Source organism: Eurypyga helias, unplaced genomic scaffold (assembly GCF_000690775.1).
Source record: "Eurypyga helias isolate BGI_N326 unplaced genomic scaffold, ASM69077v1 Scaffold50451, whole genome shotgun sequence".
Taxonomy (NCBI): domain Eukaryota; kingdom Metazoa; phylum Chordata; class Aves; order Eurypygiformes; family Eurypygidae; genus Eurypyga; species Eurypyga helias.
The window spans coordinates 231-13,286 of NW_010233758.1; the positions used below are offsets into that span (position 1 = coordinate 231).

Below are 13,056 nucleotides of genomic sequence, written 5' to 3' on the forward strand. Positions count from 1 at the left end.
TGGAAAACTGTGGGCTCTCTTTCGCGTGGCAGCTTGGTATCCCACACCCGTTCCCCAGTCCGCTTCCTCCTGTCCTGCGCGAATTACAGGCCAGAATGAGGCGTTGTGAATTTATGTGAGGAGATTGCGCTAACAAGGAGAGGAAAGCAGCTCTGTGCCTGCCTCTTGGTGATGCTTTCTGTATGTGTTTGGTACAAATGGAAGCAAAAGCCTTTTGCTTGCGGGACGTTTGAGTTTGCCCTTATCACCGTCGGAATTGTGTCGGGTATGTTAAGTTTGAGAATCATGTATGTTGTTAGTAAGGAGCACAGGCTCATGTTCTGACCATTTACCCTGGGGGCGCCAAGAGTGTGTAGTCAAAGCCTGGGCTGGAAAGTAATCACAGAAAAAGCCTCTGGATACCAGGAAAATAACGAAAGTATGTTTATGGGGGTGAAAACAATGAAGGAAAGATTCTTCAGGCCTTTAATTTGTATGTATCTTCTTCCTTTTTTTTTTTTTATTCCTCTCCACCCAGGGAGTTGTTTTAAGGATCATGGAGGAGTGAGCTCCCTGCTGTTTTTTTGAGTTTCTCATCTATCTGATTTTGACATGATCAAATGTTTGGTGGAAGATGTGCGAGCCAGGCTGCGTTCTGGGGTGACTATCAACTCACTGGGGCAGTGTGTTGAGGAGCTTGTCCTCAACAGCATCGATGCCAAAGCAACGTGTGTAGCTGTCAGGGTGGATTTGGAAGCTTTTAAGATCCAAGTGGTGGACAATGGCTCTGGGATGGGGAGAGAGGACTTAAATGCAATGGGAAAGCGGTACTTCACCAGCAAGTGCGGCTCAGTGGGAGACCTGGAGAACCTGAGGTTCTACGGCTTTAGAGGGGAGGCTGTGGCAAGCATAGCCAACATGGCCAGCGTAGTAGAAGTTTCGTCTAAGACCAGCAGGACAGCAAAAACGTTTGTGAAACTGTTTCACAACGGGCAAGCGCTGGAAGTCTGCGAAGCTGAACAGAGCAGACCAAGTGCTGGAACTACAGTGACCGTGTGCAATCTGTTTCATCAGTTACCAGTGAGGAGAAAGTGTATGGATCCTGTGCTGGAATTTGAGAGAGTGAGGCAGAAGGTGGAGGCTATTTCACTGATGCATCCCTCTGTTTCACTTTCTTTAAGGAACGACGCTTCTTGTTCTATGGTGCTTCAGCTCCCCAAGACAAGAGATGTACATTCTCGGTTTTGTCAAATTTATGGACTGGGCAGATCACAGAAGTTACGAGAAATAAATCATAAGTCTGGAGGATTCGAGCTACATGGTTATATCAGTATCGAAGGACATTACAACAAGACTATGCAGTTCTTGTATGTGAATAGAAGGCTTGTTTTAAAGACAAGAATACATAAACTAATTGATTTCTTATTAAGAAAAGAAAGTGTCATTTGCAAGGCAAAAAGTGGCCCTGTGAGCCGGCAGGCGAGTTCGAGTCCTGGTCGCCATCGTTGTGGCCCAGAGTTCTACGGGATCTTTGTTGTCAATGTGACCTGTGCGTACAGCGACTATGACATGTGTCTGGAACCTGCAAAATCTCTAATTGAGTTCCAGAACTGGGATGTTCTTCTAACCTGCGTAGAGGAAGGAGTGAAAAAATTTTTGAAAAGAGAACATTTATTTATTGAACCGTGTAGCGAGGACATCAGAGAATTTAACAAAGATAATGACTTTTGTTTGTGTAGCGCTCCAGTCCTGAAGCCCTCACCCTCTGACAAGAAGGGCATTCAAGACAGTTTTAAGAAAGCATGTGATGAAATTCTGGATTCCTATGAAATGTGTAACTTGCAATCAAAAGATGTCAAAAGGAAATCTATTACTGGAAAAAAATCTTTGAATCTTACAGAGTCAAATAAAAATCTACAGGAAACTGAAATTGCCCCAGATCAGAAGATTGCTGAACGGTCTGATCCATGTAGGAACAACAAAGTGGAGATTCCACAGCCCAGCAAAGATGGCACAGCTTCTGATTTCATTATAGCAGATAGCTCAGAGCAGGAGCCAGAAATCACCAACAGTTCCCAAAAAGCATCCGAACCTCATCTGGAACCTTCAGAAAATCTTCGTTCCTCTTTTACTGGCGGGGCCAGATCGGAATCAAGAAAAACAGACAGTTGTGGTGACCTGCAGCGTTGTGCGGGGAGTTACACAAACGGTATGGGAAGCCAGCCAGGCACAGTGCAGAAAAGCAGTACCATCCATACCTTAAATAACGACGTTCATCAGTCGCCGTCTGAGAGGGAAGATCCTACGGAAACACCAGTGGGGCTGGAAACCGCCTCTGGGAGTTCATTGATGAGACTGTGTAATGCAACAAGAGGAGGCAGGGAAATGGCTGAAGCGATAGATGGTGCTGGAAGAGGGGCTGTCTGTTCAGTACCATTAAAATTGTGCTCTATGGGCCTCATAACACCTGTTACGCAAAATGAGACCCCATACAAAAGTGATCAGAAATTAAACATGCCGTGTAGACCTGGCCCTGTCAGTGCCGAGGGTGTTTTTGGCCGCAAAGTGAATTTTCCGAGTCAGTTTTTAAATGCTAAGGATGTCTCCAGTAACACAAACAAAGAACATACACCTTACACCAGAGAAGTATGCATGGCTGATAGTAATGGGTGGTTAGAGAACAAAACTTTGTCAAACCAGGTGAGTGAGGAGAGAGCTACGCCTGTTACCACCAGTGAAAGGCATTATGAGATAGCAGGTGCTGCAGAATTGCCGCTGGCAACTTCTTCTCACAATAAAGTTATCAAAAGCACTAGCAGACAAATAGCTGTACCAAGATCTCGGCCCTCTAAAAAGCTGAGCTTGGCCACGCAGCTGGGTTCATTGGAAAAATTCAGGCGATGCTATGGGAGAGTCAAGTGTACACTGCCAACACCAGTGTCGGAGCGGAGTGCATTTGGTCTCCCAGTTTTTAAGTCACAAGCTAACTGTGACTTTTCAAAGAATGACAATGACAATCAGAGTAACTTGAGCACTCGTGAAACTCCAGCTTTGGAAGGTACAGATTCTAATGATAGTAGCCCAGTTTTTGGTTCTTTGGAAGAGACTTTATTCTGCAGTGGAGAAGCTTCACAGGACAAACAAGTCCTTTGCCAGAGTCCTTTGACGTTGTCTGATTATTCTGAGGTTAGTAAAAAAAATCTGAGTTGTAAAAGATCTCCAGGGTCGTTATCATCCAAACTGTCCCGAATGAAAAGTGACCGCAAGGAAGTAGAACAACTTGGTGAACAATTCCAAACAGATTCAGGTAGAAAAGATGAGTACTCTTTTGATCTTGAATCTTCAAATAGTAGTCATTTGTATAATGCTTGTCAGACAGACAAATCCTCAGTGGAAAACACGAGGGAAGGTAATTACAGTATTTCTAAGGGGGATGGATGCTTTCAAACAGACAGGACGAGAGCAGAGTCCATGAAAAGTACTTTCAGCCCATCAGCCCTCGACAGCGTGGAAGGGGAGTACAGTGTCTCTTCAGGCAATGTTGTATCATTACCTGCTATGGAGGATTGTGCTAACATCATCTGTCAAGAGAAAAGTACATTAGATGAATCCTCACAACAAAATGTGAAAGACACTGATGTTCCCCATGTGACCTTCCCAAGTAACTTGGAATTCTCTGCAGACAACACAAGCGCAGGCGACCTCAGGAATGATTCATGGTGTTCTGATTGGCTGCAAAATTTTGATGTTTCCTTGGGTAAGACAATATACATCAATAAAGCAACTGGGCTGAGCACCTACAGCACTCCTGCTGCTGAAGGGTTTCAAGCTGCCTGCGTTCAAGATATAACAACGATGGCCGTGAACGTTGTTTCAGAGAACGGTAAGAGGGCTGGTGGTTGTGAAAATGGTATGAGGAAAACGTTTGTGTTCTGTTAGCTGCATAAACACCTAGCTGGCAGTTCATACTAAAGTAGCCATTGCCTTACACATAATAGCTGTATGGAAGACAGGAAAGTGTTGGGAGCTATGGAGACAGTAAAACATTAGCATTCAAGATATTAAGAGGTAATTTTTAATAAAACAGGAAAAAAATGTCAGCAACTTGCCAATTAACAGCTGCCTAGTTTACCAGGCATCGTGGCATTTACTGTGTTCACAGCTTACACATAATTGGTTGTGTATAAAGCGAGAAACATACTTTGAAGTAAGCATACCAGAACAATATGGTGGGTTTTACCACTTTGTCCTAAATGGTTATGTTTCGAAGAATATGTTGTTACTGAGAGCCCCATATTAAAATGATCTTTTTTCAACCTGCATACAAAATTTAAAAGAACGCTTGAAAAATGAACGAAAACCTAACTCTTCATTGAGAATGTGTAGGCTCCTTTCCGCAGATTTTGGAAGGCTGTTCCTTCACGCCTAGCTTTGTAGGAGATGTGGTGGAACCACCATTGCTGGTGGTTCAGTGGTGGAGCTTTTCCAGAGGTGACGGGCCACGACGCTGTATTGGTTTTTCAGAGGTGTGGTGTTCATGAGTCTTCACTGATCTATCTGTTGGGTTTGACTTTCTGTGCCCTGATCTGGCTCAGCAGAATAGTGTCTTTGACAATTTTCCCTTCCATGGGTAACCTTTGTTCAAAGTTGTTCTTTGTTCTGTCTGTAGGCAGATTTTATGAGCAAAGATGCAGCCATTCCACACGTAGACTGTATTTTCTGCTGCATAATCTGTTTTGAAAAAGTAGTTTGGACTTCTTTCTAGATAGTTCTCCTGTGAAATATTCATCTAAGCAGTCACAATAGCCTCTGGTGTGTCCCGTTTTGTCTGTTACTTCCTTCTTTACCACCAGTCATAGGAACACTGCTGCAGTGTTTCAGTTGTTAAGCTGTTCCCTTTTAAGTATAATAATTGATGCCAGTAGTTCTTAATGTTTATTGTGTTCCATTGAAGTAAATTTGTTACAAGGAGAAGAACATCTCTGTTTTTATTAGGTAAAACTACCTGCGAGAGTACATGTATGCTTCTTGACTAACACACTTCATTTCTGCAGTTTACCAATTTCAGTTGCCCACAGTGCTGCTTAGTAGCCAGCCAGAGCACTGAGATGTGGAGCTTGACCTTCCATCCAAAATGTAGTTGGATGGAACACAATGCTAGTGCGTTCACACTTATGAAGAGAATACCTCACATACCCTAATCCTTTCGGATGTATGGTCTCTAGTCTTTGAAAATGCCTATTGTGTTGCGTCTTTTCACCTCCAATGGTCTCGTTCTTTCTTAGCCTTATCATGGGGCTTACTCTCCATCATTGAGTCCAGAGGAGGCCACGAAGATGGTCAGAGGGCTGGAGCACCTCTCCTATGATGAAAGGCTGCAAGAATTGTGCTTTTTCAGCCTGGAGAAGAGAAGGCTCTGGGGAGACCTTATTGCGGCCTTCCATTACCTGAAGGGGCCTACAAGGAAGCTGGGGGGGACTTTTTACAAGGGCCTGTACTGACAGGACAAGGGGTAATGGGTTTAAACTGAAAGTGGGGAGGTTTAGATTAGATATCAGGAAGAAATTCTTCAGAGAGAGGGTGGTGAGGCACTGGAACAGGTTGCCCAGAGAAGCTGTGGATGCCCCATCCCTGGATGTCTTCGAGGCCAGGCTGGACGAGGCTTTGAGCAACCTGGTCTAGTGGAAGGTGTCCCTGCCCATGGCAGGGGGGTTGGAACTAGATGGTCTTTAAGGTCCCTTCCAACCCAGACCATTCTATGATTCTATGAAGTAAATACATTATTATCCTCAGCACCGTTTCTGATGTTATTTGCCAGAAAAAATCATATTAGTAATATCTCTGCCAGCTCTCAGTTCCCACTGGGCTTTGGGCATGCAAATCCTAGCTTTATGAACAGTGTATATCCTGAACAAGGATGTACGTTCCCTACAATAAGAAGCAGGGAGATGACTCTTTGTTTTATTACACATATAAAATACTAGACTTCTGTTCATATAGGTGCTTCTGTGAACTTGAGAGATAGTATCTTTCCATGACAATAGCCATAACATTCCATCACAGTCTTAATTAGGTAGCGTTCTTCAAGTTACCAGGAACCACAGCAGGCCATCTTGTCCTCTGGTCTGGGGTTTGTGACAACAGGGTGCTGAATTACTTTCCTGTGCTGGGCTGCCAGTTTGACTTCTTGAAATGTTTCTTTGTCCCCAGGGTTTGACCATCATTGGTCCTTGCTGGAATGGAGCCCACAGTTAGGAGTCTACGCACTGGCCTAGGATCTCAGAAAGCCTTTTCATACTGAGCTTATCAGCACGCAGCTGGTTTTCTTTGGCGTTAGCACTCTGCCACTTTTCCTGAATGCACACCCTTAATTTCTCAGTAGAAAGGAACTTTATTAATTCGTTATTATTTCACAAAGAATAGAAGTCTGAGTTGTACCAAAGGAAGGGTGAAATGTTTACCACTGTGCTGGAAATCTGAGCCACTTTTCTTACTAATCTCGATAACAGCGCAGGTTTGGAATACCATTCAGTCATGTCTGGGTGGGTAGGAACATGTTGTTAGGCTAAGTCTGATATCTCGTGTGGTCTCACTGACTCGCAGTCTTCAGTTTTACAAGTCCCTGGTAACTGTGTTAGATATTGATAGGAGGGGGGATAGAGGGACAGTTTGGCCACTCCTTAATAGAAGGAATTCAAGAGTGTTTTGGTATGTTACCATCTACTGTATGCCTCCTCTTTTTTGGGGGAGGGATAACACTTCTGATTGCATTAATTCTGGAAATAATGGTTACAAGTTTAAAGCAGCAGCCAGTTTTTAAGTTTTTTTATTACTGCAGAAGCCACAGTAATATTTTGAAATACATTTCCTGATGCAAGCATGTCTGATAATTCTCAGCTTTTACATATGTGCTGTTGTTTCAACATCAGACTGCAAAATCTGTGGGATACTGTAATTTGTACAGGGCTAAGCATGCACTCACTCATGAAATTATAATCACTGTATAGCTTTTTGTAATTTTGCATGCTGTTGAATCTGCAGCAATAAACTTATATTGTGTTTAGGGTTTCAGTTCAGGTGCCATCCCTTTAGAAGTGAGATTGTGCTACCCTTCCTACCTAGACCTCGGAAAGAGAAGACTCTAGCAAGCCAGCATCTGAGAGGTAGGGCCAGCTTTCCAGGACACAGTGTTCTGTGGTAAAAACAAATCAAAGAATTCTCCCAGATGTCCCAACAGGAACCCAGAGTTACTCAAGGTCTGTTAACAATGGGACCGTGTGAGTCATCTCGGATCTAGAACTGGAAAAAAAAATGGTTTAGGGTTGAAGGCAGGTTAGGGGATACTTATTTACAGGATGAAATACCCAGTTCTTTGTTGAATTATGTCAGTGCTTTAAAGAATAATTACCCACTCCTTTCTTTGTACTCATTCCAACCTTGGAATGTGAAAAATAGCTTCAATCCTCACAATTTTTTTTGTGGTGGAGAGGATGAAATCATCTTTTTGGTATGTGACTTTGTCCAGAGGGAGTGGGTAGCTAAACAGGTCTTTTTTCCCGCACCCCCTGCCACATTTCCAGGGCCTGTTGAATGGTACTGCAGCATATTTAGGAGTCAGAAAGCTGCAGAGTGTCCTTCCTAGTTAAAGCAGACAATGAGAAAGCGCAATTTCATGTTCCATTATTGATTTCTGCATTCTCCCCTTTTTATACTGGAAAAAAAATGCTGCTTGTGTGATGTAAAGGTACCCAATGCACCGTTGATTGGTGGATGGTGGTAGTCCCTCTGTTATCTATGTGCTCTTTCCTAGATGCTGAAGGAGAGTCTCTCCAGTTGTTGCTTTCAGAATGGGATAACCCTGTTTTTGTTCCCTGCCCAGCGGTAAGTTATCACCTCGCATCTCATGCTAAAACAGGAGTCAGTTTAGCCTTCTGTTACTATCTGACACAGGGACCAGCATTGCAAATAGGGTAACCATTGCATATAAGTTATTCAGTGATACATTAGGCTACAGACCTGGCAGTCATGTGTTTTTATAGACTGTTGATATGTGAGTCACTGTTGTGGATATATTTAAAACGAGAGAAGCAGGTATCAGGCTAACCTTTTGCCTTATGTCATTTAAAAGCAAAACATTATTGTAAGCTGTCTTTCTCTCTACAGAGATAGTCATCTTAAAATTAAAAGTCAAAGGATGGCAAAATTGAAGTACAGTGTCTGTCCTCTTTATGGACAGAGTTAAAGTAACCCAGCTTTCTTCTCTGGCATGCAGTGGGTCTTAAAAGTGTATTTTACTATAGTTGTTTTCGTAGCCTGGCAGGATTGTAGCATGTGAGAGGGAAACAATGTTGGAGCTTTTAGAAAAACTTCCTTTGTTGTCATGAGGTAGCATTATCTTTAATCATCATGTTGTGTGTGTGTAAACATATGTATGTAACCATTTCCACCTGCAAACAATAGAGAGGGAGTAGCAAACCACCTGCTGGTGAGTGTCTGAAGAGGAACGGTTCTGTTCAGTTGTTGCTGCGATGTTTACTCTTGACTCGTTTTGGGGTAATACATCTCTTGTAATGACATCCATTGAGAGCTCACAGGCTGGTAATTACCTTCAGGTTTTCTGATAGATACTTGAAGTTAGCTGAATGCATTGAAGTTAGCAGGTAATATCCAGATGGGAAAGTGTAGGAGGACGGAAGCAAAGGGATTGCTGGACAGTGTCTTTGGTAACTGCTACCCTTGTGTAGAAAGCTTGCTTTGTCAAAATACACAGTGATTTCCGGTTTTTCTGAAAGCTGGTTTGTTGGGGGTATTTTGTGTGTGTTTGGGGGTTTTGCCATATCCTTTATAGTGATCTGTAATTCCGTTTTTACAGATCGCTGTTGACGTGACCAGCAGTCAGGCTGACAATCTGGCTGTGAAAATTCACAATATCTTGTATCCTTATCGCTTCACCAAAGACATGGTTCATTCAATGCAGGTACAGTGTGATCTACCACTAGTTTTCACTCCCAAATTTCCACTCAGCTGATGGGATTTACTGATGTTTCTGCCTAGTGGGAAAGAGATATCCAGGGAAATAGTTTGTATCTGTAATTTTCACAAGCACAGGCAGACTTCTTGGTTGCTGTGTGATACCAGCAGACATGTATGTCATGCCAGATCTCTGTATCACCTCATGGTTAATCAGCTATCTGCAAGTCACTCTAAAATTCCTTGGCTGTAGGGTTAAATCAAATCAAGAGATGGTCTGTTACTGCTGCTTAGAAACACTGTTAACTAAATGATATTTCAGTGGGCAGATTTTTGTATTTATTGTAGGCATTTGCTGCGTATTCCACTGAAACCTGTGTCCTGTATCTTCTATTTTTATTGACCTTAGGCTGTCCTTTGAAACTTACTGAGGGGTTCTGTTAACTTTAACTGATCAACTTTACCTGTGTAACGTTTTCCTTTGTATGTTTTTAAGAAGGTAAAGCTAGAAGAAATTACCACTTCCCATCTCTGAAGACGCTAAATACTGCCTTAAGTACCCTATAGAAATTTTGACAATCTCTGTAGTAAAGACCAAAAATACAAAATGTTGCATCCCGCCCCAGGAAAGGAATAAAAAGAATCATTAATGACTTGCATCCCTGCAAAGAAATAGGATCATCTATTCATTTGTACCGAGGAGGTGAACAGTGCACATGTTGTGAGACAGAGAATTCAGAGTGAGCTCTGTGTCAACCGGGAGAAACTCCTCCCTAACACCACATCTATTAATTTAAATCTAACAGTAAGATACTGCAAGGATTGTGCTTCCCTGCTCAGTATTCCCTGTAGCTCTGGTTGACTTTTGATGCTTGAGAGGAAGGTGGAATCAAGTCACAGAGGCAAATTCTACATCAGAAAATGAGGGGGAAAATAAATGCTTCCTGGCTCCTACAGATGATCGGTACAAGCCCTTAAACACGGGGCAGGTTAAAAAAGGTTGTTTACATTCTCTTTTGGTGATATCAGCAAATCAAATACGCAGAGTTGCTGTGCACAGCTTGAATTCCCAGCTCAAGGAGGCTCCTGCACGAGCATTTAATCCATTCTGTAAATTTCCAGCTCCACCTTAGAACAATTAGAGCTCTTGCCCCTATGACTGGCTGAAAAAAATTATCCAGAATTACTGTCTTGGATACTTTGAAAATCTCTTAGTTCCAGACTAAACTGTTTCATGAACAATTTACGGTCATTTTACTTTCTGCCAATATTGTCCTTTAGCTTAAATAATTGCTGCCTTTTCCATATTTAGCCCCCCACTGTTTTTATAAAGAATAGTTAGATACCTTCTCAGTCTCAGTTTTGCTAGGCCAAATTCTTGAAGCCTTTGGGATTAGAAGAGATGTGGTTTCCACTCCCCTAAGCATCCTACTAGCTGTTTGTTGCGCTTCATCCACTTCGACTGTCGTCTTCTTTTGTTTCCCTTCCTTTTAAAAATAATTTTACCACTGAGTAATGATTTTTCTGAGTATCTTACAGGTTCTTCAGCAAGTGGACAATAAATTTATCGCTTGTTTAATCAACACTAGGAATGAAACGGATAAAAAGGAAGGTGAGAGTGGTTACTAACATGAAGTTGAGGTGGCTGTCAAGTGCAGTTAGACTGTAGGGGGAACACTGTCCTGATTGTATTGTCTTCTTGCCTTGGGATGATATTGTGAGTAGAGGAAAATGTTAGTCTTCACTTGAAATTTCCTGGATCTTCTTTATCTTTGTTTTGGACGCTGTTGAATGTTCCTACTGCCTTCAGATTAGTGTTACAAAAATAGATTGTACTCAAATTACTAACATCTTTCAGACTCTGTTCACAGTGTCTGGACATTCATTGTTGAAGCCTGCTGGAGCTGTACAAAAAAGGCATTCAAAACCAGTAGTTTTCATAACATTTTAAAAGACTGTATGAAACAGAACAGTTTGTGGGTGACCTCAGCCCTCGTTCTGAAGTTAGATGAAGATGTCAATAGACAAGAGTTTCTGACTCAATCTAATTACCTTAATTTAAATGCCAATTTGGATCACTGAATTTCTGTTCTGTAGTGACTTTATGTTCTGCCAACACAGCCTCCTCACTTTATTTCTGTATAACTGGCTGATAGTTATCATCTAAATGTGGTCATTCTCCCCAACCTGTGCCGTTCTTTGGTACAAAGTTGCTTAATTCTCATCTCTTCTGGTACATTTGTAGACGGAAACCTCTTGATTTTGGTGGACCAACATGCAGCTCATGAACGGATCCGCTTGGAGCAGCTTATAGCAGGTGAGGAGTCAGATGGTCTTGGGAAGAAAGATAATCGGTGCGGAGAAAAGTACGAACGAGCTGTCAGAAAGGGAAAGCGTGCTAACTTACTGAAAGGATAAATCTGGGATATATGGAACCAATAGGATATTCATTTGTCCTTATCCTGATCCCTAGGAGAGTGCAGGCATTCAGTATCTGTAGCAGCCATAGCATTGGCAGCTGAAAATCGTTACAGTGGTTCCATAAATATAAGATATACTCCCTATCCACAGAACTATCGAACTAAAATAGTCCTGACAATGCAAGAGCAGGAAGACTGATAGGAAAAACAATGAAGAGGAAATAGAACAACACCAATAACATTATGTGGTTAGGCTGTGAAGAATAAGACACGGGATGCAGAGTAAAGAGCATAGTTCATTCGGTTTCTTTTTAGCTGAATGCTGTGCTTTAAGCCTTAAAATTTCCTCAATCTGAAACTGTTTGCAAAGCGGTAATGGTCTTCTCTGTAAGCTCATTAGCCATTGGTTTCAGTGTTAAGAAGCACAATAGCCATTCATCAAACACTTAAGAATCATTGACCTTCTCTTTCACCAATAAATGCTGCGGGGTTCATCAGAGAGCATTCCAGGAACCTGCTCCTCTTGGTCAGGTACTGAAAAATGTTAAAGACCGAAGGGAGAAAGGCTTAATGAATAGTATTTTAATGCCCTTTGTATCAGACTTTTCTGTGGAAAAATTTCTCACTGTGAGTTGGACTAAATATATCAGGGTTGGTTTTTTTTTTTTGCTATTTAGGGTGACTCTTTTTTGGAACTGGTGGGAAAAAACAAAGTGGCATTAACCAACCCTTCCCCAGAGACTAGATGTCTGGTTTGTGAGATTCCCAGCCCTCCACAAGTTTCAGGAGAAGGCATTCCGTGGTCACTTTTTAATCCAAGCAGAGGATTGCATGCCAAACCGTAGGGTCATTAAGGGTAATGCCTGCGTAAATACTCTAAGAGAGGATACTTCCAAACGATTCATTCACAGGTTCCTATGAGAAGGAAGCTGCAGCATGTGGCAAGAAGAAATTACTGTCCTCCTCCATCTCTCCCCCTTTGGAGATTGAAGTTACAGAAGAACAAAGGAGATTTCTACGGTTAGTAATGCCCAATAGCTCTAAATTTTTAGGGATGGCTCTGTTGACCAGGAAGATCTCTCTATATATTGCTAAGTTACTGTGAAGCTCAGGAAGAAGCTGTTGATTCATTCCTGAGCCAAGACCCAATGTGCTGAGGAAAATAGGTGTGCTTCTCTGACACATCCTTACAACATCTCAAGACAAAGCCCTGCGGTGTGCCACCTCTGTGCCCTATGATGTGCTCTGTTGTCCCTGGGAAAGCAAACCTTCCTGTGTGGGCAGGAGGGTGTCAGAGCAGTCTCCAACAGATCCTGCTGTTCGGGGCTCAGGACTTGGGAGTGCGCGCTAGCGCGGTGCCCGGGGTGTGGATCTAGGCGCTGGTTTAGCCGGCACTGGTTGAGAAGAGCAGGATGAGGTATAGAGAGTTGGTACTGTGAATCCTTCAGAAATGCATTCCATAATCCTAGGTGCCTGCCAAGAGCAACTAATGAACACTGTTTCCCAAATGTTTCAGCATGGTGGCCTAGCTGTTATTAGGATATTTAACTTTCGTACTGTAAAAGTTCAGAGGCGGATTTGTTGTTGGACTATGGCAGACCTATTGGACACTAATCAAACTTTTTTCCCCAAAAATCCTTGTCTGTCACCTGCCACATGCATTTGTGTGGGTTTTTCTCCCTGCATT

The 13,056-nt window shown here is 42.5% G+C and overlaps 1 protein-coding gene across 1 annotated transcript; it reads left to right on the plus strand.

Moving 5' to 3' along the window:
* The first annotated feature begins 591 nt into the window (after positions 1-591).
* MLH3 (mutL homolog 3) lies at positions 592-12,474 on the plus strand. The gene is made up of 7 exons (XM_010161808.1): positions 592-3,862; positions 7,044-7,142; positions 7,790-7,860; positions 8,852-8,956; positions 10,489-10,561; positions 11,195-11,266; positions 12,281-12,474. The coding sequence occupies exons 1-7, from the start codon at positions 592-594 to the stop codon at positions 12,472-12,474; spliced, it is 3,885 nt and encodes a 1,294-aa protein (XP_010160110.1).
* Positions 12,475-13,056: the final 582 nt, after the last annotated feature.

What these genes read in the sequence shown, in the direction of transcription:
- MLH3 (XM_010161808.1), top strand. Translation starts at nt 592, where the DNA reads ATGATCAAATGTTTGGTGGAAGATGTGCGAGCCAGGCTGCGTTCTGGG. An exon ending in AGCAAGCCAGCATCTGAGAG is followed by an intron (nt 7,143 to 7,789) that starts GTAGGGCCAGCT and finishes GCTCTTTCCTAG; the next exon opens with ATGCTGAAGGAGAGTCTCTC. An exon ending in CTTGGAGCAGCTTATAGCAG is followed by an intron (nt 11,267 to 12,280) that starts GTGAGGAGTCAG and finishes ATTCATTCACAG; the next exon opens with GTTCCTATGAGAAGGAAGCT.